General features: G+C 39.0%; 1 protein-coding gene across 7 annotated transcripts in view; it reads right to left on the bottom strand.

Moving 5' to 3' along the window:
• Nucleotides 1-27,892, bottom strand: part of SLC39A12 (solute carrier family 39 member 12) — a 72,442-nt gene that overhangs the window by 29,033 nt on the left and 15,517 nt on the right. For 3 of the 7 annotated variants that reach the window (XM_073801702.1, XM_073801704.1, XM_073801707.1), the window contains exons 4-10: nucleotides 26,632-26,839; nucleotides 19,347-19,519; nucleotides 15,112-15,283; nucleotides 10,991-11,163; nucleotides 8,165-8,317; nucleotides 5,085-5,195; nucleotides 2,395-2,461 (exon numbers count right to left, since the gene is read on the bottom strand). In XM_073801702.1, coding sequence (XP_073657803.1) covers nucleotides 2,395-2,461; nucleotides 5,085-5,195; nucleotides 8,165-8,317; nucleotides 10,991-11,163; nucleotides 15,112-15,283; nucleotides 19,347-19,519; nucleotides 26,632-26,839 — 1,057 coding nt within the window. The remainder of the gene's footprint in view (nucleotides 1-2,394; nucleotides 2,462-5,084; nucleotides 5,196-8,164; nucleotides 8,318-10,990; nucleotides 11,164-15,111; nucleotides 15,284-19,346; nucleotides 19,520-26,631; nucleotides 26,840-27,892) is intronic. The other 4 variants (XM_073801703.1, XM_073801705.1, XM_073801706.1 and 1 more) reach the window with 2 other exon arrangements.

Here is a 27,892-nt window from a genome sequence, read left to right as displayed (position 1 = left end):
TTTTTGTTGCCTATTATTTTGTTATCTCTGATGATGGGTTTCTAAATGTCAGATCATGGCCATGTAACAAGCCGCAAGGCAAATACACATATTTGCATATAAACGACAAGGAGCAAGCACATTGTGCATGTTAAGACAACTGAAACATTACTCAGTGGAAGGTAAGACAAGCGTTCACTGGCAAATCAATGTACTCATTACAGAACTATCAATAATATTCCACCTTTCCTTCGGTACATGGAAGTCATTTCGAGTTCCACATTTCTGACTTAGCAGAGGTTTTCCATGGTAATACCCAGGCTGGATCTTGTATCGTGCTGCTTTTTGTTTATTTAAATCAGACTGTGGATAGGACTTTCACATCCTGAGTTCCACCAGTGAGGTAATATGAAACAAGTAATCAAATATTTGAAGCTAATTCAATATGTCCCTGGCAAAAAGGGCAGCTGCATAATTGAATCTGGATTTGTTCACTAATCATTCCGTACGCCAAGATGGATATCTGAAGTAGAAAGATATCAGGTCTACAAAATATTTGACTAAGACCATCATTATTACTCCCACTCCCATTATTACAGCCACTCTCTGCTCCTAATTTGACTAGGTGTAGCCTTCTTTCCACTTCCTTTCTTCTAAAAACAAATACAAAGAAATGTCTCTGATATACCTTCTAGGTCTAAAATTTCTCCTGGAACTAAGTATTTACAAGGAAAAATATCACTACCAATGTCCTGAAAAAAGAATTGGACAGACTACGTAATTACATATTTTGAATCATATAAATAAATTACAGGCGTGAAAACATCAAACACATTCAGAACAGTGATTCTTACCACCTTGTTTGTTCTTATTAGCATTTATATCCTCAACCACATTGCAACCTAAGGATAAAGACCATTCCTAATTTTATTCCCCCGTGCAACCACAGTGCCTAAAACATCCTCAAACATTTTTTATAATTCATTTATTTTATTTATTTATTATTTTTGGCTGCGTTGGGTCTTCGCCGCTGTGCGTGGGCTTTCTCTAGTTGCGGCGAGCCGGCTACTCTTCATTGTGGTGCACGGACTTCTCATTGCGGTGGCTTCTCTTGCTGCGGAGCACTGGCTCTAGGTGCGTGGGCTTCAGTAGTTGTGGTTCGCGGGCTCTAGAGCACAGGCTCAGTAGTTGTGGCGCACGGGCCTAGTTGCTCCGTGGCATATGGGATCTTCCTGGACCAGGGCTCGAACCCACGTCCCCTGCATTGGCAGGCGGGTTCTTAACCACTGCACCACCCAAGAAGCCCTAACATTTCTTAAATGAATGAAAGAATGTGAAAAAATACAGGGATGCATGCCTGAATGAATGATCACAAGGAAATTGTTGCTGCATTAGCATTTCTTAGTTCCTCAATGCTAGAGTTTAGTAGCTATGTAGTCCTGGGCAGTGACTTACCCTCTCTAATGACTGGTCTCTTCATTTGTGTAATTTGAATATTAATTATTCTTACTTCAGTAAAGTGTTAAGAGGATTAAATGAGATAATCCAGATCTCATTAAATGAGATAATCCAGAATGTGTTTAGCATTCTGCCTGGCATATAATAAGTATTCAATAAATACCTCTCTTTCTTCTCAGGTAACTAACTTATTCTGATAGGATGGGCATAACTAATCATGACTGCTTAACATTAAACTATTGAGAAGTGTGTTTACAAAAGAGTAATATCAGTGAGAAAAATGGGGCAAAGATTCAGGAGCAACTGATGAAAACCAACACAGACCTTTTAAAAAAGAAAAGTTCTAAGAATCATTCAGAAGCATGAGCACAAGGGAATAAAGTCCTGACCAAAATTGGCTATTCAAATTCAGAAATAGGGAATATCATAGAAAGAAGACGACTGGATGCAAATTATACAAACAAATGAGTTATAGCATAAGATGTGAATAACGAGATAGCACTGATTTGAACTCCACCATGTTAACGACAATATCATAAATGAGATAGACATTTGTGATGAATTATCAGTACACTGTGATAGAAGACAAAAAAAACAGTACTGTCTCCAGGCTTCACGGGAAGTAAAAGGCTCAAATCATCAGGTAAGCAGGATTTTAAACGAGCCTTGATAACCACGTAAGTATTTACACTAATCGAAGTTTCCAGAGGATCAGTTTTAAGCCATCGGGGAAAACATTTTTAAAGAATGAAGTAACACTGATATTAATGTGTAGTAGGTTTCAAAGACTGATAGGAATGAGCCCTTATTAAAAATTTCATTGCAAAATTTTAATAATGAAATACGTACCCAATATGAAATTTACATGGTTTTCACATATTTATTTCAAAACAGATACAACCTCTTTCTATGGCACTTCCTATATTTAATGTTTGGATTTTTAAAATTGGTACTCACATTTTCTGCTGGGGGCGTTCAGACTGCCTATAGGAATTTCAGCTGCCTGTGCATCTTCCGGGCCTTTCTATTTTAAATTAAAAAATAAAATATGAATGATAAGCAATAGTCATCATTTTATTGAAAAATGAAACATGAAGAGTTACGTTGATTATCAAAAGACATTCTGATCCTCCGGAGTATATTAGAACTTTTCAATTTCATAGACAAACACAGAAGGCAGAGCCAAGAGTCTGCAAGCATGTTTTTCCCACTATCTACATGTAGATGGAAATAGCACTCTCACATAGCTCAGAGCCTTCCATAGAGAGCTAGAGGCTACTTAGATAGTCTGTAATTCATTATTAAATTATGGAAGCCTTTATGAAACCCAAGCCGTAGGAAAAAAAAATGATTCTTGATTCTTGACCTCAGTTGGCCCTGCTCCTGTACAGTAAGTAGACTGTGGATCTAGAATTTCTTCTGATCTTTAAGTAGATTGTGGAGAAGAAACCATTGCAAACCCAACACTTCATTTCATTCATCGTAGCGTAAGATGCTGTTTCTGTGGTGTTTCCAGTCAGGAAAAAAAAAAAAAAAAACTTGCTGACTAAGAAAGATCAACAAACTTACAAAAGAATACAATTTTAAAAGATTTTTCATCCTTTCACATGACAGGTAGGTGAGATTTTGGAACTGACTTCTACAAGTTGAGATGATATGATTTTATTTCAGAGACTGACTCGTGGTTCAATTTCAGGAAAGACACCTTCCCTCCCTAGGCCTAAGATTCTTGTTCTATTGTGTGAAAAGAATACTTCTTATCTGTCTATGGAACATGTCCTTTTAGAAGCATATTCCTATCACCCCAAATTGTGGAAACTTTGAGACAAATGTAATGTGAGACATAGGCCTCTTTTTATTTAATGTAAACAGAGAAAGTAAACTTAACATTCACGTGTTAGAATAACAGCAGTTATTCAAAAGATGTAACGATAGGCTATTTTTGGAGAAGGATGGCTGAGAAGGTAGGATCTGAAGGATACGGATTAGAAGAGGTAGACAGGCCTCTTGCCTGAAATTGGTGGATCTAGAAACAAAAGAAAAATGTGGGGTTTTTAAAAAATTATGTTATATCAAAGCCTGATTAAGATCAAAAGACTATTAAAAGGCAGGAGTTCAGATATTTATTCCAGGATTTTTTTTCCCAAAAAGCTATATATCGTCACAGTATGTAAAGGAATTTAGAGGCAAATATCTAAAACTCCTTTGATGACTGGAAAGATCTGTGAGTTCCTCTTCCTTAAAAAATTTCCTTAAAAACCAAGAAATTCGGGGCTTCCCTGGTGGCACAGTGGTTGAGAGTCCGCCTGCTGATGCAAGGGACACGGGTTCGTGCCCCGGTCCGGGAAGATCCCACATGCCGCGGAGCAGCTGGGCCCGTGAGCCATGGCCGCTGAGCCTGCGCGTCCGGAGCCTGTGCTCCGCAACGGGAGAGGCCACAACAGTGAGAGGCCCGCGAACCGCAAAAAAAAAAAAAAAAAAAAAAAAACCAGGAAATTCAAAATGTATATCTCAGAAATAACTAAAAAAAAACCAACAAAAAAACAGGAAATTGGACCCATCAAACAATCCTAAAAGTTCAAATTATTTCTATTTCTCTTTAGGTTGATCTTGCAGCTTAAATAACAAAAGAAATGGTGAGTATATTATTAGTGAGCTAGAGTAGTCAAATCATTCTAAACTCATTGAGTTAACATCCGAGATGTGCTTGTATATTGGGGCTCTGGACCCTTCATTCACACAGAAGAAATGAGGTCAGCATTAAAGTGATTTAAAAACTAATCTCAGCCTGAAGTTATCTTCTTTCAAACCACATGTGACGTATCTAAACAATAAACACAATAAGGCTTTTGTAAAGACATATTTTTTGTTCACATCCTTGAGTTAGCTCTAGCTCTGCAATCTACTGCCAGACTTGTATTTTGCCCGGTTAATGTGTCAGGAATAGCTTACTTCTCTCTACTCAGGAATCTACTCTTGAACTGTAACCCCCTCCCCCAAGGCCATGGTTATAGGAGGCACGTTTTCTAACTATGTTATATATTTTCATATTTTTCCGGTCCCTTTATTTATGACTTTAAGAATTAAAATGGGAATATTGTTTTGAACCTGATTGGAGGTTGTGTTTTGAGAACTCACACGGAAGATCTCTGTTGTGGAAAACTCAGTGTAACAGAAGGCACTTACTATGAGACATCTCCTTGGACAGAATCACTTCTCTCCTACATTACGAAATGAACCCTCCACTCTTAGGTCCTCTAACTAACTCCTTGCTCAACATTTATTTGGCCTCACCTAGTCATGACTAAGGATTTCTCAGACTGGAGAAACCTCAAGGTCAGCTGGTTTATGAAAACTTGTAAACGGAGTGATTAAGGATATGTTTATTATGTCAATCTGATCCACGTGTGTTTCAAAGAGGTGCAGAGAGCAGTGACTTGAATCTGTGGAAAATGCATTTTACCCTTGAAAACAGCTTTCAGGTGTTTGGCAAAGTTTTCCAAATAGGATTTATCATGATCAAGAATAGGCAAATCAAGAGTGGATTCTATTAATACTTATCCAGCCTACAGATCCTCATCTATTTATCAAGGAATAAAGGAAGGAAGGTAATCAAATCAGTAGAATACTTCAGGTCAGTAACCTACCAACTGGATAGTTGAAGCAGATTTGCCTCTGCCTGACTGGTCACTTAATTCAGTGTTGAACGCAAGATGGCTGGAATGTCCCATATGCCCATTAACCAGTGACATGCCCTGCTGGATGAGGATGGTTTAAAATTAGTGCTGAAGCCAGAAGAACACAGGTGTAGCCTCTGTCAATTCCACAGTTCTATTTAACATTTTGCTTATTGGCCAAAGGGGTGGATGACAACAAAAGGGTACTAGGAGAATTTCATCAGGATAAATACTTGCTAAAATGAATGTTTCAGGGCATAGGACTGCCCTAAAACATCATGCATAGTCTAAATGGTTTAAGAATGCAACTGCAAATTTGGGGGTAGCAGATGCAAACTAATATATATAGTATGGATAAACAACAAGGTCCTACTGTATAGCACAGGGAACTATATTCAGTATCCTGTGACAAACCATAATGGAAAAGAATATGAAAAAACATATATGTATAACTGAGTCACTTTGCTGTACAGCAGAAATTAACACAACATTGTAAATCAATTATTCTTCAATTAAAAAAAAGAATGCAACCTCAAAAATTCTAGTCATGATTTACAAAGGCATGAACGGTGGTAATTTTATATTGTCTTTTTATTTACTGCAAAATTAAATTGTGAGTCCTTTCTGATGGAGATACCAAAAGGATGATCATCGAAACTGTACTGTACCCTGTAACTACTAAATGAATATCTCCAGAAAGATATTCACCAATTAAAGTACTTGTAGCTTCTAAAATATTCACATTCCTTTTCTTTTACACAATACCATGAATCTTAGAATTATGTTCTTAAAGCTCACTTTAAGTTCCCTGACAAGTCCAAGGATCATCTGAAAAAAATATAATTTTTGAATGTTCAGAATTTATTTCACTCATTTCCACCTGGTTACATTTCTAATTATTAAGCATAAGTTGATATGTTGGCTTTCTGAATTAGTTTTTCCAGTCCATGAATGCTAGTCTATTGTGTATAAATGGGGATCTTATTATTGTCTTCAATGCTTATGTAGATTAGAACTCCTTTTGTGGAGGTTCAGTTCCTAAATTTTTTAGAGAAAGTGGGATTCCTAAGTTTTTAAGAAAGTGTTGGGATTGAAACTGTCATTCCTAATTCCTGAATTACTATAGTACCCTAGCTTGGGCCCCAGGCCAAAGAACAACCCTGATTCATTACAACAGAAAAAATTTCTACAGAATTTTGTTTAAAATCTATTTATTGTGAAAAGTTTCAAATATACAAAAAAGCTAAAAGAACTGTGATGTCAACACTCAGATATTCACTCCCTAGATCCTACCATTGACATTTTATTACACCTATTTTATCACCCATCTATCTATCTACCATCCTTCTATCCATCCATAAACCACCTTACTTTTGATGCATGAAATAGAATTTTAGAATAAATTTAGGGAGGATAATAAACAACAAGTGCTGATATTTTGAAAGACAGTAGTCTTTTAAAAGACTTTTAAAAGATAGTATACCAAAATGTTCATTGCAGCTCTATTTACAATAGCCAGGACATGGAAGCAGCCTAAGTGTCCATCGACAGATGAATGGATAAAGAAGATGTGGCACATATATACAATGGAATATTACTCAGCCATAAAAAGAAATGAAATTGAGTTATTTGTAGTGAGGTGGATGGACCTAGAGTCTGTCATACAGAGTGAAGTAAGTCAGAAAGAGAAAAACAAATACCGTATGCTAACACATATAAATGGAATCTAAAAAAAAGAAAAAAATGGTCATGAAGAACCTAGGGGCAAGACGGGAATAAAGACACAGACCTACTAGAGAATGGACTTGAGGATATGGGGAGGGGGAAGGGTAAGCTGGGACAAAGTGAGAGAGTGGCATGGACATATATACACTACCAAATGTAAAATAGATAGCTAGTGGGAAGCAGCCACATAGCACAGGGAGATCAGCTCGGTGCTTTGTGACCACCTAGAGGGGTGGGATAGGGAGGGTGGGAGGGAGAGAGATGCAAGAGGGAAGAGATATGGGGACATATGTATGTGTATAACTGATTCACTTTGTTATAAAGCAGAAACTAACACACCATTGTAAAGCAATTATACTCCAATAAGGAAGTTAAAAAAAAATACCAATAGCATCAGTTACTCAAGGAAAATGACTATAACATATATTGCTTCTGCTTATACCTACAATACCTAATTAATAGAAATTAATAAAGACTTGTTTTCTGAGTAAAAAAAAAAAAGATAGTAGTGTTTGCTTGTTTAAAAGTTTGTTTAAAAGTCTTTTAAAAGATAGTAGTGTTTGCCCTGAGTACAAGCATTTTATAGTATGTGAATGGGAAGAAAGTCAGGGAATAAGTAGAAAACCATGAAGACTGCAGAATCGCAGGACTTTGTAGGGAAAGTTTATTTTAGTCTCCTGGAGTTTTTTGTTTGTTTACCAGCATTTATGTTTTTAACTGTGCATCTATTTTCTTATAGGGTAATATATAAGAGCAAAAAGAAACAAAATCTAAAAATAAGCCACACTGCATTTTACATTTCATCATATATGTAGAAATTGATCCAATGCAGGCACAATGGAAGCAATTATTCAAGCTGAAAAAAAGATTTGCTGGAATTCCCACTCCTGAGCTTGTTTGCATAATTTTAAATGTCCTTAAGATAGAAATGATGCATAATTTTCAGAATTTTCAAAGTTTTTGTTTGCTTGTTAATTTGCTTTGGGTTAAGCAAGATACCCAAAACACAGACTGGTAGCTAGGCCTTTAACCCCCTTCATTCTCAGACATGAAATATTCTCCTGTTTCTAAACTAGCCAGGGAGGTCAAAAAGGAGGCTGTAACAAGTATAGTAATGGGCCAGCAACAGATGTTTGAAACATTAATAACCATGCTTATAGGGAAGCTCTCAGTCAGAATGATCCGTGTGTCCTAGAAATCGGAGTCGCACCCCTTAAACAGACAACCTCATGAAGATGTTAATTACTCTTGAACAAGTATTTCTAAAATAAAAGACAAATATCATGAAGCCCTAACATAAAAGATAAATAAAATTTAAACTATACCTCGGCACTTGGTGATACAAGAAGAAGAAAACATTTTTCTATTAAGAAAAATCCATGGATGCCTCCTATTAATCCCAACAGTTTCCAAATGTGGCCCTTGTGTTCATGGAAATGTCCAGACTCCGAGGCTTCCTGCTCATGTAAACCAAGAACCTAAAAAGAAAAGAGGTGGAAAGAAAGAACTTCTGATGACTTAAATATTATTTAGTAGGTCCACTGTTGAAAATATATTCAATTTCCATTCGGGGCAACCCCATGACAACACCTGAATTCATTCAAAGCCCAGTTTGCTTTTAGATGTATGAATACTTCCACTATATGATTTCATCAGGGCCAAATACGATGTGAAAAAAGAAAGGAGAGCTTTGAAAAGCTGCTGCTAATGAGCAGACTAAAGCCTAAGCTTATTTCAGCAAGTGGCCTAAATTTTCACACATTCTCAGTCCTTGAGCTGAATTCTTTTCCAGTTCAATCCATCCCGATTTGCACAGCAATGCTTTATAACAAATCAATATTTTTTATATCCAAAACAAATATAAAGATACATTTCATCCAGGGTTTCTTCTCCCCATGCCCCATAGCAATTAAAGAAAACTTTTAATAAATGTTCAAATAAGTAAGAAATCCACCTGAAGGACTTTTTTCCATTGAGCGCACCTGTATGCCCAGCAATACTGTCAGCTCTCTGGGACACAAAAGGATACTAGAAAAGCATTAGGAATTTTCCTCTAGTTGACTCATCCCACTGCTTGTCTCATCCATTTGTTGACCTCATGATTTCTTGTGAGCTAGTAAATCAGAATGTATCATATTCCCTCCCCAGGAGAAGACAGTTTGGGAAATATTGTGGTTTCCATATTTAGGACATTACTAACCATTAAATTTAGAAAAGAAAAAAATTATATGTGTATATGTTCATATAAGTAGTATATAGATATTTATGTACATATGCATATACACATTGATACATATGTACACATGTGTGAGTATATGTACGGATCTCCATATACACATTGAGTGTATGGACATAACTAAGGACGTATACAGGTTAGTCCACTTTTTCTTTTGGTAAAGACTTAAAAGGACAGGCACCTAATATTTGGAATTACCATGATGTCACAAAACAGAGGACGTTGTCATGTCAGAAAAGAAAACAGAGGAAAACCTCACAATCTCAGAATAAAATGTACATCTTCAAGTTGAATCAATGCAGCTAGTTAAAAGAGGAAATCGTGACAGTGGGATTTTTCTCATTTCTGTGCAGACCTTTAAACACTTGCCGTGCATCACATTCAGGAACCACTGATTTTTCTAGCCTTCCACCACGCCTGTACGGCATCTATCTTCCTCTTCCCAATAACTTATGTCCTCCTCTCTTTCCTCAAGTAAAGCAACTGCCTTCTAAGTGAAACCCAGCTAAGTTCCCCTCTGTAAATATGTCTCTGTAGGGCTGGTGGACAGTCCCACTCCCCCCAACGTCCACCCCTGCTGCCTTGGCCTGTGTACTCTCCCACTCGGGGAGACCCAGGCAGCCTTAAGATCCTGTTGCTATTTCCCAGGATCCTGGGCAATGAACAGCTCTGCACCCACTGCAGTGACCTAGCAACAGGCTTCGGCCACTGCCTCAAGCCAGTAAGCCCTGAAATATTTCCTGAAAATTAGATTATAAGGGAAATTAAAACTAATAATGGTTTGTTTCATCTCCAATGCTCACTTTGCAATTTTCAGAACACATAATAATTTCTGAGCCTCTAAGCAACAAGAGGGACCCTGCAGGAAATTGCTAGAGGCTTGTGGAAAACTTTAACATCTCAGACTTTGTGAGACGTGGGGGAAATCATTGGCTCAGCATTACCCATCATGAGAGATTTCAGGAGGAATACATAACCTCACCTGAAGACCCTTCTCCCTGAACTCTTCTGCATCTCTGGTTCTAATCCTTTCATCTCTGACAAATAAAGAGCCTCTGAAAACTTCAGCAAAGAGCCAGCTTCCTGGAGATTGCATGTTTCTTAAAGGAAATCTAGATGCTAATAGTTGGGCAAGAAAAGAGAAATTCATTTTGATGGTTCAAACGAAGAGAGGTTAATGGTGGAGCTATGACAGAGGTGTGGGCAGGTGTCAAGAGTATGAACGAGGGATAATGAGACACCCGGAAACCGGCAACCCCAGGGAACCATTATCACTCTTAGGGCTGAAAGGGCAAAGGGCAAAGGTTGGAAAGAACTGGAGCTCAATTACTGAAGCTCCATGGGAGATGAAGTTAGGGAGGAGGCCTCCTGCAGGAGGTGTATTACGGCCGGTAATCAGCCACTTCTAGAGCTAGTGCTGGAGGGAGGGAGTGGGGAAGAGATACCCCTGCCACTCTCTCCTCCTGCCCTGGCTTTTCTGTTGTGCACCCGCTGGGGGAACTCAAACAACTATCCAGCCTGCAGGGAGCTGAGGGGGTGCAATCTTCAGGGGCAGAGAAGAGCAGAGCGTGGATCTGATGAGGGGTGGGGGCCACTGGAGAAAAACCAGTACATCTTATAGCCCATTCGTTTTTATTTACAGATACGTACACTTCCTGAATTTCTGTTAATAGGAATCCATATCTGATCACGTATTTTTACATTTCAAAAGTAAGAATAACCTGGTGGATCTAATGATTAATCATCTCTTTTCTCCTACAAGGGTTCTGGGGAAATAACACTGATTATCACGGAAAACACTGGCCACTGTATCTATGCATCCACGTCACTGTGAAATTCTGCATAAACACCTCCAGTGGCACAAAGTAAAGAGAAATTAGAAACACTCCGTCTGAAACGGAAAATAGCCACTTACCTGAGGAATCAGATGGAGCAGAGCATCCCCAGAAAGTGTCCCAACAGCCAGACCCACAAACAGCTGTAAAATGAGCCGATAGCTCTCCTCGCAGCAGTGGAAAAGGGTCAGGGTCGTCCCGAGCATGGAGCCCAGCGTGAGCAACGTCACGGCCATGGTGCTGTAGCCATATTCTAAGCCAAAAAGGAGATTGCAAAACAGTCAGAGCCCCTATGAGGGCCTCTGCCAGTGAACATGCTAGAAGAACCCAGCCTGTGCTACAACCGATAGGGATACGAAACTGTTTTGTGAGTGCTCTATTGGGTAAAAGGTTTCAAGGCTTTAATTTGTAAGGAAAAGAATGAAAAGACTTTCTCCAAATTATTCCGTTGCTTTGAAGTTATCCTGACCACCCCTTATGAAAAAATCACACTAGCAAGCAAGGAGCTAGCTTACCTCCTACCCCCAAAGAAAATAATTTCTCTCACTTTAAACTACAACCTCTATTGACAGACACTGGTAATATTTGTCATTTCATTTCATTTAAACATTTCGAAGGCAAGGAAGCAAGGTTACAGAAGGAGCATATAGTTTGGGCCACTGTAGATCAATATTTGTGGACAAAATGAGTACTTTCTCACAAAAATTCTCAAAATTATTTGTAATGTCAGAAGTGTTTATTATTCTCTGACTAAAACGAGCGATTGTATTGGTAAAAACGGATCAATGTGTAATGGATAATAATATAAATTTGGACAGCCTACCTTTTGGATTATTGCAATAAGTTTTTATAACCCCTAAAATTTATTCTGTATTTCTAAGCTTCTAGATTTTTTAAATGTTCAGAAAGTGCAATTTTTTACAATTATTCAAACAGAAACAAATATGTAGGAGGGGAGAAGAAATAAAAGGGTAAAGGAAGAAAGAGAAAGAGAAAGATTAAGAGAAAGAAATGGCTTTCAGAGTCAAGTATATATGATTTGGGAATAAAAAGTATTCACACACCATTTTCCTTTGGTTGCACATATCCAGAGCGAATACTCTGTTTCAAATTAGAAGTTACTAACGTCAGGCCAAATGGTTTGTAAACAAGGAAGGTAGGTAATTGCAAAATTAAACTCTCATTTCCTTTCGTGACCACAGATAGATAAAAAAATCAAACAATTTCAGCTATCATACTATTGCACTTAAAGCCCATTGTGGATTTTAATAAATTACCATCTTAAAAGGTGTTATAATTGAAGATGTTGCACCCTCATCATTCTTGTACTTTTCTGGGACAGTCATTCTCCACAGTACGTCATGTTAATGACACTAGCTGGTAAGATGGCAATAGGCTTGGGATGTGAAGAGGACCCTTATCGAATTACAAGCTCTAAATTATACAGAGATCGAACATTAAAATAAAGTCGGTGGTGTACTCAGGGGAGGCAAAAAACTTTCACCCTTTGATTTTTCCCACTCTCACCGCTACTCCTTCGCTGTGAGTTTTCCCACTCTCACCGCTACTCCTTCGCTGTGAGTTTTCCCACTCTCACCGCTACTCCTTCGCTGTGAGTTTTCCCACTCTCACCGCTACTCCTTCGCTGTGAGTTTTCCCACTCTCACCGCTACTCCTTCGCTGCTAGGGAAATCTATAGAACGGCTGTTGTTCAACAGATACAGAGTTTCAGTTTTGCAAGACGAGGCATTTCTAGAGATCTGTTGCAGAGCAATGTGAAAATACTTAATACTACCGAACCGTACACTTATTGAGATGGTAAAGTGCATGTATTTTTTACGACATTAAACAAAAATAACAGCAATAGTCTGGAATGATCATACACCTGCCTAGAGGTTTTATTTTGCTCTAATTTAATACCTATGTTGTTAAAAAATCCCTAGAGATATTTAACCAAGTTTCACATTCCATTCTTCCACAGACTCTCAGTGCGAAAGTGATTCTTCTTGACTAACAGATAAATTAAAGACATTTGAAGTTTAACATGAGCACCTGGGTGCCTAATAAAGTTCAAAGTTGCCACATTTTTATGGTGGCTACAAAAGATAAGAAAATGTCAGAAACTCAACAAGGACAGATTAGGGGCTGGCATTTCCCAGGCAAAAGGCAAAGTTTCAAGTTCTTTAATTCTTCTACTCTCCCCATTGTCCTGAGGGCAGCTACAGTGCGGTTTTGGAAGAGAAAGGATGTTTCATTCCTTGGGAGCTTGTAAATCTTTCTTGACTGGAGTCAGATTCGATATAAATCTTTCCCATCCTTACAACAGAACTGGACCTACCAACTAAATTCTTAACCAATCCTGAGCAGCTTCTTTGAACAGGTCTGAAACGATTTCTACACGGCCATAGCATTCTTTCCTGGAAATTCAACTGAAGGTGGTGCTTAGGGGTTGCGTTTCAGCATACTGAACACTGTGTTCTTAATAACGTGTCCCTGTGTCGTCCTCTCTTTAACGTCTTACATTCCTGTAATTTCAAAAGGCCAGCAACACAAACCTTTCTCTTTAGTTATATGATGCAACATTTTAAATTGAGGACGGTGCTGTTTTTCTAGGTTCTTTAGTGAGTATGACTTGTTTGGATTTTTCTCAGGAAGACTATTTCCTAGAAGGGTCTAGAAGTTAATTAAAAAGGGAATTAAGCTTTTTTCATGGATCTTCAGTCCAAAACCCTGTTTCCAATTGGCCTGTATAACCAGACCCCGTGCCAGGGAGGTGTCTGGTTATACAGATCCATTTTTGAGCCATCGCTGACCACAAGGTGTTGAATTATTTAGCTGCTCACTTTTAATGAAGCTTTTTTTCCTCTCAGTGAACGTGAAGTTTTAGACATATGGACCTGGCATGTTTTTGTTCACAATCTTCAAATGAATCACTCGATGCAGGATCCATTATGAGTCAGAAATAAGTAACTGAACAATTCTGCTACGATGGGCATTGCAGACTACCTCAAAGAGAAAGAAAAGCAGTTCTGAAAAATATATAAGGCCCTCAGATCAATGGTAATTTTTTTTTTTTTTACGGTACGCAGACCTCTCACTGTCGTGGCCTCTCCCGTTGCGGAGCACAGGCTCCGGACGCGCAGGCTCAGCGGCCATGGCTCACGGGCCCAGCCGCTCCGTGGCATGTGGGATCTTCCCGGACCGGGGCACGAACCCGTGTCCCCTGCATCGGCAGGCGGACTCTCAACCACTGCGCCACCAGGGAAGCCCGGTAATATTTTTAATATAGTTAAATGTCATATTTTTACTATCCATCATAGATGTTTTTAGGCCACCATTTTTTTTCTCTTGACTTTTAAATGTCAGGTGCTTTAAATTTACAGAACGCATTTTTGTACGCATTAGCCCCCTGGAACGTCACTGGTATACTGCGAAGTCTTAGAGTAGTGTTCACCAACTGCAGTGATGTTACGGGTCACAGGTGAGTGTGAGTACTGATCCCTTCACTTCCTGGGGCTGCCAGCCACAACCGGGAGGCCGGCACCTCCTTGCACTGGTCACCTCCACCCCAGGACAGCCTCTCTGGTTGACCCCAATGTGCCTTCATTTTTACTGTGTGCCACAGTGTGGAAATGGATAGGAAGCCCTGTACTATCACTGCTTCCCACTGTGCAGAGAAAGAGACGGGCTTGGGATATAAAGAGATTGCTGAAGATCGCAGAGTTGGCTGGGGAAGGAAGGCATGACTCAGCTCTGCATTTCTGACCCCAACACCGACGCCCTTTCTCATATTCCAGGCCACCTCTCAACTACGGACTTTGAACTTGGTCCGTGCTTGAGTCAAATACAGGGGACAAACTTGATTTATGTAAGTTATACACAAAACATAAAATATTCGTTGAGAGGCAGTATAGCATAGGTGGTTAAAAACAGCTTGTCTGGGTTTGAATCCCAGCTCTATCACGTACCAGCTGTGTGTCCGTGGGCAAGTCACTTAACTTCTATGTGCTTCAGTTTCCTCATCTCTAAAGTGAGGATAATAATAATAATTTCTAGCTGGTAGCACTGTGTGAGGACTCAATGAGCTGACCAATGTAAAATGCTCAGAGCGGTGCCTGGTCTATGGTACGTATCCTTCACTCACCATCATTATCGCGTACACTGTGTGCGTTAGCTCTCCGAGGGAAGAACCAGAACTTACTCTCCGGCGTGGGGGGTCCCAGCTTCGCTTGTTGGTCCTGGGGCCGCTGGCAAGAGCAGCTCAGCAACTGCTGGATGATCCCTGGACTCATTTGCTTAAAGTCCTCCTTAGAAATGGCTGAAAGCTTGTTCTGTAGAAATATCTCCACGAATTGTCCAGCAGAGAAGCAAGTCTGTAGGAGGAAGAAAATACACTGTTACCATCCTCAGCACTGAACCAAATTCCCCATCGACTACCATTCTTGAGGAGTCAGAACTAAGCGGAAGGGTTCAAGTCAACCCTTCCACATGAAGCCATTACTATGTGTGTCTCCCTGAAGCCTTCTGTCCATAAATAATTCCCCAGGATTATCTTTCATCTCTGATTAAAGCAGCTGTATCTCACTTTCATTCTGAGTATTATATAGTAGGAGTTTTGCACACTTTTTTCTTTCCTGAAGAGATGCACCGTGTTTTACAATGTGTGGACAGTGTTCTAACCAGCAGCCTAAGGAAACCTTGAGGGGGGAGGGCTTTGTATTATTAACAAAGCTAAAACTTCACAGGATAAAAGGTGCTCTGAGGTAATGAGGTCATCGTCTTTAATATTCTCTGATTCAGCAAGCCTTTGTAGGCAACATGCATTTCCAAAAGCAATAAAAGTCAAGGCAATATTTTAAAAAGTGAATATGCTGTATCAACTCGCTGGTGTGTAAACACTGAACGATATGGCTACCTCTGTCCCTTGACAGCCTCCCACCACAAAAACAGTTGAAATCACTGTTATTGCCTACTGATTTCACTCATTTTTATCTAGATCTTTGTGATTTTTTTCATATTGTATAGGGATATCTATGAGATAAGAAGTAGAAACAGACAACAAATGAAACGGGTCTCTAAAACTTGCCTCAAAGCATCTGTCCATTTCAGAAGTGTTAAGGGCTGACATTTTGTGCATCAAAAATTACACTGAAAAGTTTTCATATGTGGATGAGAAGGGTGTATAGTTTCGCTAGCACAAATGCGTGTCTTCTACTGAAATAAGACCCCAATGCGAGATCAGTGTGATCTTTAGTCACAGTAAGGTATCTTCAAAAAAGTCAGGGATGTATACAAGGATCGTCTGATCTGCCATGCTGTAGAAAGTAGGGATTTTAAACAAAGGCACATGGCTAATCAGAAAATCATGACGACACATTTGCTGGATTCTCCCACACAAAAATCCTTCGGGATGATTCCAAGGGTTAAAAAGCTTTATCTTGATTGGGAGATGTTTGGTTGCATGGAACAGGACCTACTCAAACCAGCAGACACCAAGGGGAGGATGCAGGAAGCTTACAGAGGATGTCTGAGATGGGAAGGACAGCCACATTTCAAGAGGAACTGAACCGGAAGCTGGAAAATTAGAACCAATGACTTTCCTCTGTCTCTTTGGGGCTTAGTATTTTCTTCTTTCTGTTTCCCTCTGCAGACATCTACTTCCTTTCAAAATCTGGTCTTCTCTCTTTAATAAACACATGGCCGTATAAGCCCTGACCCTAAGGTGACCTTTCCATCCAAGAACCCAAGATTGGATTGAGTCTGCAAATCCTGACAGATCTGATTGGCTCAGCAAAGCTATAGATGGGTTTTCTTGGTCAAATACCCGTTTGATTCCATCAATTTTGCCCCCGAGACAGGAGGTGGGACCACGCTCTTCAAACACGGCTTCTGGACCCAGCACTGTGGGTGAGAAAGCCATTTCTCAGAAAGGGATTGGGCAAGAACTCCAAAAGTTTTCTACTGCAAGAAGCAGCAGCAGAAAGCTAAACTTGTGATTTTTTTCCCTTTATCAAAATAATTTACACCAAAGACAATAGTCTCTTTTGTATCATTTATTAATCATGGAATAGAATTACTTCATCATTAAAAATACTGGCAACAATAAAGGGAAACTAACAAGCTTCTGATAATGAATCCTTCGTAATAAACATTCTCATTGAAAAATGCCTGCCTGGGAAGTAAGAGAGTGGAAAGATAAACATGAAAAGAATGCCATGCATCTTCCCGCAGTTCACTGTCAAGGAACTGAATAGTTTCTAGTTTTAGAATACCTTCTCATAGAGTAAGGCTATTCTATTATAAGCGTCTATGCCCTTGATATTTACTTGCTGTTCCTGTACTATTTAGGTTATTGTTGCATTACATTTCTTCTGAAATCACTAACACAAGTGTCCTTAAAGGGGATTCATTATATTCTATAAAATTTTGGTAGACAAAATGTTTTTAATGAAGAAGAAAACAGAATGGAAATTTAGATTATCCCGTCAATAACCTTTGAAATAGCTTTATTCCTTCACATAAAATTTCAACATACTTGTACACTTGTGTGGACATCATCAGATTCCTGTGGAAACTTTACAAACACATTCTCAAGTGTTGCTTCTGGAACTTTAGTTTTGAGAATCCCTTGGAGGGCTTGTTAAAAGACAGGGTGATGAACTCCACAATTGCAGGGTATAATTCAGTAGCTTCTGGGGTGGGACCTGAGAATTTCCATTTCCAACAAGGTCCCAGGTGCTGCTGTTACAGCTGGTGCAGGGACAACACTTTGAGGACCACCGGCCTAAACAATATAGGCAGGATCTCCAGATCTAGCCTCTTACCTTAGGGTCCCCTCAAAAGTCACAAAGAAAGTGACATGTTGGAACAGAGAAGAATTGAGAAAGAGGTTGTTTTGTTTATCTTGCAGAGTCAGCACAGAAAATGATTATTACTGTTCTTAGAAGATGCATGCCTTAAGTAGGTCACCCCTACATTTTGAGAAATAACCTTCATTCTTTATGCAAAGAGGGTCTCCATCAGACAAATGGGTTCCCTTCTAAGAGCTGGCCCTGAAGAAACATTTAAAGAGACTTCACAAACAAGGATTGATATAGGCATCAACTCCTGTTACCTTCAGTTGAATACACGAAGTGTGAGTTTGAAAGAATCAGCTTTAATTGATGCGTTTGATATCTGGTCTAATTAATAGAAATTCACTTTTTAAAATATATCGTAGCAAAACTATGGGATAATGCCCGACCATTCCTAACTTACAGGAACGACCTTCACTATCGTTAGAAATATTTAAGGAATTTTGCTCTTTTAAAATACAGATGGCGCTTAATAGGAATATTAACTCATCCAAGATATAAATAACAAAAATAGTTTTACTTCTTTAAGTCAACATTTCTCAAACAGCATAGTTGTTCAGAGCACAGAATATGCCGTCAGACAACCTATGTATATACCTCAGTTTCTGTGAACTTAAGCAACTACGTATTAGCCCCATGCCTCAATTTCCTAATCTGTAGGATGCAATCATATAAGCTAACTTCACACAGCTGTCGTAATAATTACATGAAGAATGCAGGTGAAATTGTGCAGTGTCCAATACATAGTATTCATTTCCTCATTAAATGTAAGCCATGATCATGGAATATCAATTTTTCAAGATGTCAAATAATAAGGGCAGGGAAGGTTTCTATGTGTAACAGAGTCTGAAAAATGCTCGCTCCAATAAGATTAAAGAATTTTATTTACTAAAGGACCTCCCCAGCCACATTAATATGCTTCAGTACAATACGCACCTTCAGTATTTCCCAGTCAGATTTGACCATAGCACCGCTTTTCAAGAATTATCTAGGTAGACTAGTGAATGTCCTTTGGAACACAACTTTAGGAAATAAGAATATGAACATGTTTATAGGCTCACATATCACCTTTTCTCAAAAACCTTCTCAGTGCTACCTACTATACAAATATTTCTCTGTTGCTCACAATCCAAAGTAATCTCTTCCTAATCGAATCTAACTTTAAAGTGTTCATTCATCATTGTAAGTTTTTGTATAACGTCTATATCCTCCCACTACCCTGTCAGCGCCATAGGAGCCGTGCCTATTTGTGTTCAATTATCTATCCCTGTTGCCCATGACGGTGACTAGCACATAGCAAATGCTCACAGGTTTGCTGAATTAATTATTCATGCATTCCGTATGGACCCAGTGGAGGAAAGAGTAATATATATCATTCTCCTAAATATCTTGACCTCAAGTTTATGTCTATAGAGACCCACTTGTAAAAAGAAAAAACCCTGCCCACACTGTGGAAATAGAATATTTTTACATTTAAGGAAATCTACATTATCCTTTAACTTTTCAACAACTCTTAGAGAATGTTCACAGCTACTTCCTTTGACAACAGCAAATGATGGTACAAGAGGAATAATGACAATACCTGATCCCAGGAAACTGGACTGTCATCTGATTCTGGGTCCTCGCGTACAGATAGATTAGGGTAGGCCCAATCATGGACTGTTAGGTTGTTTTGTTTCCTTTGAAGTTGATGGATTCTATCTTTTCTGATACAGGTATTTTTAGTCCAGAGAGTGTTGAGGAGTTGGTCTAGTTCTAGAAATTTCATACAAAATCTGGTGTCACATAAAGACAGGCCAGTTTCAGAATAATCACAATTTCACACGGCCGCAGCATAGATATTTACTAAGTAAATTTCTAAGTTCTAATGAAAAGCCAAGGTTTTACTCTGAACAAGAACAGAGAGCATTTAGGGACTTCCCTGGTGGTCCAGTGGTTAAGACTCTGTGCTTCCAATACAGAGGGTACAGGTTCAATCCCTGGTCAGGGAACTAAGATCCCACATGCTGCACAGCATGGCCAAAAAAAAAAAAAAGAATAAAGAGTATTTATACTTCACACGGTAATGATTCTCTCACAAGATCTTGAGCTCTTAGGGCTGAACCGTGATGAAATGAGCAATTCCAAAAATGGAGTGCCTTCTAGTAAGTCAACTAATTCTTTTTCTAGGTGTTCCCTATAAAAATGTAAACAAAAGATGAAACTGATTTAATCCTTAGAAAATTTATTCCCTTTAGGCACTATACATCCTTAGTAGATTAACTATAACTTTAATGTAAAGTCAATCTAACCTTTTTCCTCTTCAGTGTTTAATGCAGGAAAGAAACAGGAATTGAAAAGCAGCTGAGATTACTGGGACAAAAGAGACTTTGTTTTCTAATGCTACTGTGGTATGGGTGTCAGTTTACAGACTGCAGTTTAGTTTCCCTTGGTACAGCTGTAGCCTTAAAAATGACTGATACAGAGAACAATTGAATATTATGGTGAATTTCTTGGGATTTATTCATCTTTCTACTTCTGAAAAAAATACCTCTGGTGTTTTCCTAAATGTTACCATCAGTAGTAGGAGAACTGCAAATTAGAATTACTACAATATTTTATTTTAAATGGCCAGTTTCAACAATAACAACAAAAAAAAAAGAGAGAGAAAGAGAGAGAGAGAGACCTGCAAAGAAATGGAAAAGTGTGACTCAGAGTCAGGGAAAAAAGCAGTCAATAAATATGTATCTGAGTATTCCCAGATGTTGGATTTACCAGATGAAGAGTTCAAAGCAGTCATTATAAGTATGTTCAAGGAACTAAAGAGAATAATATTTGAGAAATTAAAGGAAAGTATGACAATAATAAATTAACAAATAGCAATTTTCAATCAGGAGATCAAAACTATATAAAAGTCTAAATGGAAATTCTGGAGTAGAAGAACAGAATAAATGAAGTAAAAAATTCACTAGAGGAGTGCAACACATGGTAGAAGAGATGGTAGAAGAAAGAATTGCTGAATATGGGGATAAATTAATAGAAATAATCTAATCTGAAGAACAAAGAGAGAAAGAAAGAACAAGTCTCAGAGACCTGTGGGAAACAGCAAATATACTGACCCATATGTAGTGGCAGTCACTTGGAGAGAAGAAAGAGAAAGAAGTAGAAAAATACTGGAGAAAATAATGGCTAAAAACTTTCTGAATTTGATGTAAAGCCTTAATCTACAATGTTCAAAAAATTCATCAGAGGGAATTCCCTGGTGGTCCAGTGGCTAGGACTCCATGCTCTCACTGCCAAGGTCCCAGGTTGGGGAAATAATATGGGGCATGGTCAAAAAACAAACAAACAAAACAAAACAAAAAGAAGCTCATCAGACATCAAGTAGGATAAATATAAAAGATCCAAACCCAGACATAGTCAAACAGTTGAAAGTCAAAGACAAAGATATATCTTGAAAGCAGTGATGGAAAAATGACTCATCACATACCAGGGAGCATTGATACAATCAATAGCTGACTTCCCATCTGAAAAATAGAGGCCAGAAAGTAGTGGAATAAGATTTTCAAAATGCTGAAAGAAAGAACTATCAATTAAGGATTTAATATCCAGCAAAACAACCCTTCAAAAATGAAGGTGAGGAAGCAACCTAGGTGTCCATCGACAGATGAATGGATAAAGAAGATGTGGCACATATGTACAAAGGTATATTACTCAACCATAAAAAGAAATGAAATTGAGTTATTTGTAGTGAGGTGGATGGACCTAGAGTCTGTCATACGGAGTGAAGTAAGTCAGAAAGAGAAAAACAAATACTGTATGCTAACACATATATATGGAATCTTAAAAAAAAAAAAAGGTTCTGAAGAACCTAGGGGCAGGACAGGAATAAAGATGCAGATGTAGAGAACAGACTTGAGGACACGGGGAGGGGGAAGGGTGAGCTGGGACGAAGTGAGAGAGTGGCACGGACATATATACACTACCAAATGTAAAATAGACAGCTAGTGGGAAGCAGCCGCATAGCACAGGGAGATCAGCTCAGTGCTTTGTGACCACCTAGAGGGGTGGGATAGGGAGGGTGGGAGGGAGACGCAAGAGGGAGGGGATACGGGGATATATGTATGCATATAGCTGCTTCACTTTGTTATGCAGCAGAAACTAACACACCACTGTAAAGCAATTATACTCCAATAAAGATGTTAAAAAATAATATAAATAATAAATGAATTTAAAAAATGAAGGTGAAATAAAATGATTCTCAGATAAACAGTGAATGGAGAATTCATTGGTACCAGAACTGTCTTACAAGAAACACTAGATGAAGTTATTTAAGCTGAAAAGAAATGATCTGAATGGTAAGTCAAGTCCACAGGAAGAAATGAAGAGCACTAGAAATGTAGATATGTGGGTTAATATAAAAGACCATAAATATTTTTCTGTGTCATTGCTCTCTCAACTCAATGAGGAAACAAACTTTTCTTTCAAAGTCTAAAATATGATAAGGGTACAGACCATTCTCAAAATATTTACCATTATATCGGGGTTATTAAGCAGTGTAATTAGATGACAAAGAAAAGACACACACGAATTGAAAAAGAAGAGGCAAAACTGTCTGAAAACTCTAAAAAATTAGGGCAAAATAAAATGAAAGATTGAATCATGGAACAGGTTATAAAATTAATCTAAAAAAAATCACTAACCTTCACACAGACAAACACCAGTTAGAAGCTGTAATGAAAGAGAGGACCCCAGGTAAGAGAGCCAAAAGAAAAGTTAAATGCCTAGGTATAAATGTACCAGGAAACGTCTAAAACCTATGTGAGGGAAATAATAAAACACTCCACAAAAGCACACATGTAGATAGGCACAAATAGAAACACTATGGGATATAAAAATGCAACATCTTATAAATATCATTTCTAAGTTATTTTATAATTATTTTGCAATTATAATAAAATTATCACAGGGTTATTTTTTCCCAGAGCTTGACAGTTAGGTGATATTTGTTAGGAAGAGTGAACAAGCCAGGAAGACCCTGAAAAGAAGAGCAATGAAGAAGGCTAGCTCTATCAGAAATTAAAATATACTATAAAGCCACTATAAGTAAAACAGTACAGTACTGGCACATGGATAGACAAGTGGGCCACTAGAACAGAATGGAAAACAGAAATAGACCTGATTGCATTTATCATTTTATTATATAAAAGAAGCATCTCAAACCAGTGGAGGAAATAATTTCCACTGCATTTTAAATAAAAGGTATAAAGAAAACTGCATAGTCGTATAGAGAAAATAAACTGGATCTAATCCTCACAACATGCACCAGAATTAATCCTAAATGGATCAGAAATGCAAGCATACAAGTACTAGAAGAAAACACGAGTAACTTCTTCTATAACCTGGGAATGTGGGAAACCTTCTCAACTCTAACTCAAAATCCAAAAGCAATAAGAGAAGTTTGATTAATTGGTTTATATAAAGATAAAAAATATTTGGAGAAACAATTATCCCAGCTTAGGCAGAAAATGTACAAGAGGAACCTGGAATATTTTATACTGGAGAGCAAGGGAGATATAAAATGTGTTAAGGGTTTTGACAAAAGGACTTATAGCCACCTTGAATAAGATTCCACTTGTCAAAGAGGGAACGATCTGAGTACCAAAAGGATAATAATCACAATAGATTGAGAGATAAGAAATCATAATGATATAAAAAGAAAAGCTCATTGTTCCTTGAGGATGCAAGGAAACTATGTTATTATTTTGTAAAGTGGTAAATTAAAGAATCAAGAGTTTATCCTTACTTTCCTTTAAGAACCTCAATAAAATGAAATTGCGGTGAGGGAAATATTTTCCACTATAGAATTATTACACTGAAACATGAAGAAGAACTGAGAGAATCAGAAGATCACCACTGTGTAAGCCCCAAACAACTGATCAATCTAGGCAATGACCATCAATAGCTTATAACTTCTCAGAAAGAGACAACCAGATGTTATGTGCTGCCGATGGAAGATACCAACGATCAGACTGTAGCCCCAAATAAATAAACAACCTAAAACTAATCAAACCTCTACGTATAAAAATCAATATACATGAAACACGTTGCATAGAAACACATGTAAGGGACTTCCCTGGTGGTGCAGTGGTTAAGAATCTGCCTGCCAATGCAGGGGACACGGGTTCGAGCCCTGGTCCGGGAAGATCTCACATGCCATGGAACAACTAAGCCTGTGCACCACAACTACTGAGCCTGCGCTCTAGAGCCCACGAGCCACAACTACTGAGCCTGTGGCAACAACTACTGAAGCCCGCCCACCACAACTACTGAACCCGCGTGCCTAAAGTCCATGCTCCTCAACAAGAGAAGCCACCAAAATGAGAAGCCCACGCACGGCAACGAAGAGTAGCCCCCGCTCACTGCAGCTAGAGAAAGCCCGCGCGCAGCAACGAAGACCCAGGGCAGCCAAAAATAAATAAATTAATTAATTTAAAAAAAAAGAAACACATGTAAAATGAGTAGGAATGCAATCAGCAAAATCCAGATGGGATAAATGATCCCTTTTTGTTTTTTTCAACAAAAAAATTGCAACAAAATAGAATGGAGGGGAAGGGCATGGTGCCTATCAAAAGTAAAACGTCAGAGACATACCAACAATTCACATTTTATGGACCTTATTTACATCCTGGTTCAATAAAAACTAAAAATATTTTTTAAAAAGCAGAAAAATGTGAACATGGAGGAAATTTTTATGATATTTAAAGGAATCATTCGGGTTTTTTAGCAGTGATATTTGTAATAGATGCTTTTAAAAAAATCCTCCTCTTGGGCTTCCCTGGTGGCCCAGTGGTTGGGAGTCCGCCTGCCGATGCAGGGGACACGGGTTCGTGCCCCGGTCCGGGAAGATCCCACATGCCGCGGAGCGGCTGGGCCCGTGAGCCATGGCCGCTGAGCCTGCGTGTCCGGAGCCTGTGCTCCGCAACGGGAGAGGCCACGACAGTGAGAGGCCCGCGTACCGCAAAAAAAAAAAAAAAAAAAAAAAAAAATCCTCCTCTTTTAGAGATTCATACAGAAATATGTACAGGTTGATCGCTTCAAAATAATCAAGTGATTGGGAGAGGATGCAGGCAAATATAAGATTATCCAATTGCTGTTAATTGTTAAGGCTGGGGACTGTGTACATGGGGGTACACTATTTTATTGTTTCTACTTTTGTTTATGTTTAACAATCTCTATAATAAAAACATTTAAAAAAATTAAAAATACCATACTTTTTCCCCCTCTACCCCAAAATACAATTGGTATCAGTAGAGCCCTAGCTCAGAGGCAGTTGTTAGAAAAAAATGCCTTGGGGCCTCTGGAATAAGCATCTAATTGCACTGGGATGGGATGGAATTCTGACTTCTCAAATGCAAACGTGGTCGCTTTGTGCCCAGGTGGGTGATACTGAACACCTCTCACAAACAATTATTTTAGTTTTTTTATCCAGGGTCCATGATGGTCAATATCTAGACAACTTGCCTTGATCTTACAGTACAGCTTGCCTCTAACTGTATTCTGTATTCCGGTCTGATGGCTCGTCCTATTTCAGGTGGCATACATTTTTACTTGGAAAGGGAAATCATTCCATTCCTTCGGTTGATATGCAAACTGTCCTGCTAAAACTCAATCACTCAAAATCTGAATTTAGCAATTCCTGTTTGCTACATCAAAATCATTCTCAGCGTAGCATGCTTTTCCCCGGCCTATTTCCTAGTGATGACATCTAGGTAACACGATTGAATTATACTTCAATTTTCATCTTAATAAAGATTTCTTTCTCTCATTTCTTAAAGCAAATACAGACGAATTGCAGAAAAACACACCTGTCGTTCAGTGGGTTAGACAAACAAGTCAGAGGAAGTTCTGCATGGAATTGTATGACTCCTAGCTCTTGATCCCTTTCAGAGTTAGAAGATTTATCTAGATCATGAGGGTGTTGCTGGTACCTTGGAAAATTTGTATTTCTCTTCTATGTTGTGACTTCCCAAGAGGAAGAATGTGACCTTGGTGTGTGTGCAAAGCAGGGCATTCCGATGCAGATGAAAAAATAAGTCATTTCACTCTTAATGTCTTGTCAAGTACAAAGAAACGCGTGAAACACACATTCTGATTCCTCTCATGATGTCTTATTTTACCTCAGATCCCTCCAACACTGGCTGTCACGAACGCAGCCAGGATGCGTACTTCACAGTACTTTTATTTAACATTAAATGACTTACTTCTATGGTTCCAAGCAAACTGCTACCAAGCCTCTTGCACCCTTTGAATACTATTTTATCCTTCTACGTGATACTCTGTGCCCCCGGGCCCAGCACTTTGTACCAAACAGGAAAGTGTTCAGTTAGTCCTAGTAGCAGATCATAAAAATCTCTCCCTTTGGCGCTCCATCCACAATTTCATCATCCCTGCTCAAACGAGCTGAGTGCTTTTTTTTTTTTGCAGTACGCAGGCCTCTCACTGTTGTGCCCTGTCCCGTTGCGGAGCACAGGCTCCGGACGCGCAGGCTCAGCGGCCATGGCTCACGGGCCCAGCCGCTCCGCGGCATGGGGGATCTTCCCGGACCGGGGCACGAACCCGTGTCCCCTGCATCGGCAGGCGGACTCTCAACCACTGCGCCACCAGGGAAGCCCTGAGTGCACATTTTTGCCTTATCACCACATACATATCATAGCATGTCTGCCCTGAAAAGGCCCCCTGGGCTGTCTCACTACATGCTGAGATTAAAAGGGTCTTTAAAACATACCTGGACAAATTCAGTCGTCGCAATGATTCTGCTTTTGTTTTTGGCAGTTTATATTTAGTAGGTGTGACTGGGAAGCGAAATTCATGAAAAGCATCCTTACCTGATAGATGGAGCGTATTTGTACTATTCAAGGAACTGAAAATATATTCTGTAAAATAGTCTGGGGACGGCAAGTTTCTTTGTCCCAGACAAACACCTTGGAGGGACAAAGCAATGATTGTCTCCGCCAACTGAGGAAGTGTATTTTCATCGGCACCATCACTGCTTGAGATACCAGATATTTTCTGCAGCACTTTGGTTTCCATACACTGAAATCAGACACAAAGTAAAAAGAAAATTTTAACTTCTGAAATTATTCTGATTAGAACATCTCTAGGATTTCCCCAAAAGACAAGGAATCATTCTTCTAAAAGAGGAGTGAATTGTTTGTGGAAATGTGCCTACCATCATTCTCTAGTCTCAGATAGAACTCTATCTGGAAAATACTTGTTTCTTTCATCTTCCATGACACTGAATTTTCTAACTCCCATCCCATTGATTCTTATTTATCTAATCTTTCTCATTGTCCTACTGTAGAGCACAGGGAACTATATTCAATATCCTATGATAAAACATAATGGAAAAGAATATGAAAAAGAATACACATATATATATATGTATAACTGAGTCACGTTTCTGTACAGCAGAAATTAACACCACATTGTAAATTAACTACACTTCAATAAAATTTAAAAAATAAATTTACCCTTAAGGCCCCAGAGAAACCACTGAATATTATAAACAAGAGAATGTACAATAAGGTAGGTTACAGAAGTGTCACTCAGGTGGCAAAGTAGTAAATGGATTGACAGGGTTAGAACTTGAGGGCAAGAAGTCTAGTTAAGAAGTTATTGATTAACCCAAAATATCTCGTGACCTAAGACGGTAGCACTAGACATGGAAAGAAGCAGATGCATTTGAAGAATATTAAGAAGTTAGCCTTGGAAGGACTTGGAAGAAAATGTGGAGGAGTGCAGAGTCAAAAATGATTCACGGGCTTCCCTGGTGGCGCAGTGGTTGACAGTCCTCCTGCCGATGCAGGGGACACGGGTTCGTGCCCCGGTCCGGGAAGATCCCACGTGCCGCGGAGCGGCTGGGCCCAGGAGCCATGGCCGCTGAGCCTGCGCGTCCGGAGCCTGTGCTCCGCAACGGGAGAGGCCACGAGAGTGAGAGTCCCGCGTACCGCAAAAAAAAAAAAAAGACTCAGGTTTCTGGGTTCGACAACTGTATAATGGTAATACCACCCACTATCCCACAAATTCTCCCCCCAAATACCCAGTATATATCTGGTGCTTCCCTAGGTACTGGAAATGCAGTGGTGA

This window comes from Tursiops truncatus, chromosome 2 (assembly GCF_011762595.2).
Source record: "Tursiops truncatus isolate mTurTru1 chromosome 2, mTurTru1.mat.Y, whole genome shotgun sequence".
Classification (NCBI taxonomy): Eukaryota; Metazoa; Chordata; class Mammalia; order Artiodactyla; family Delphinidae; genus Tursiops; species Tursiops truncatus.
This window is presented reverse-complemented; position numbering and strand designations above follow the sequence as displayed.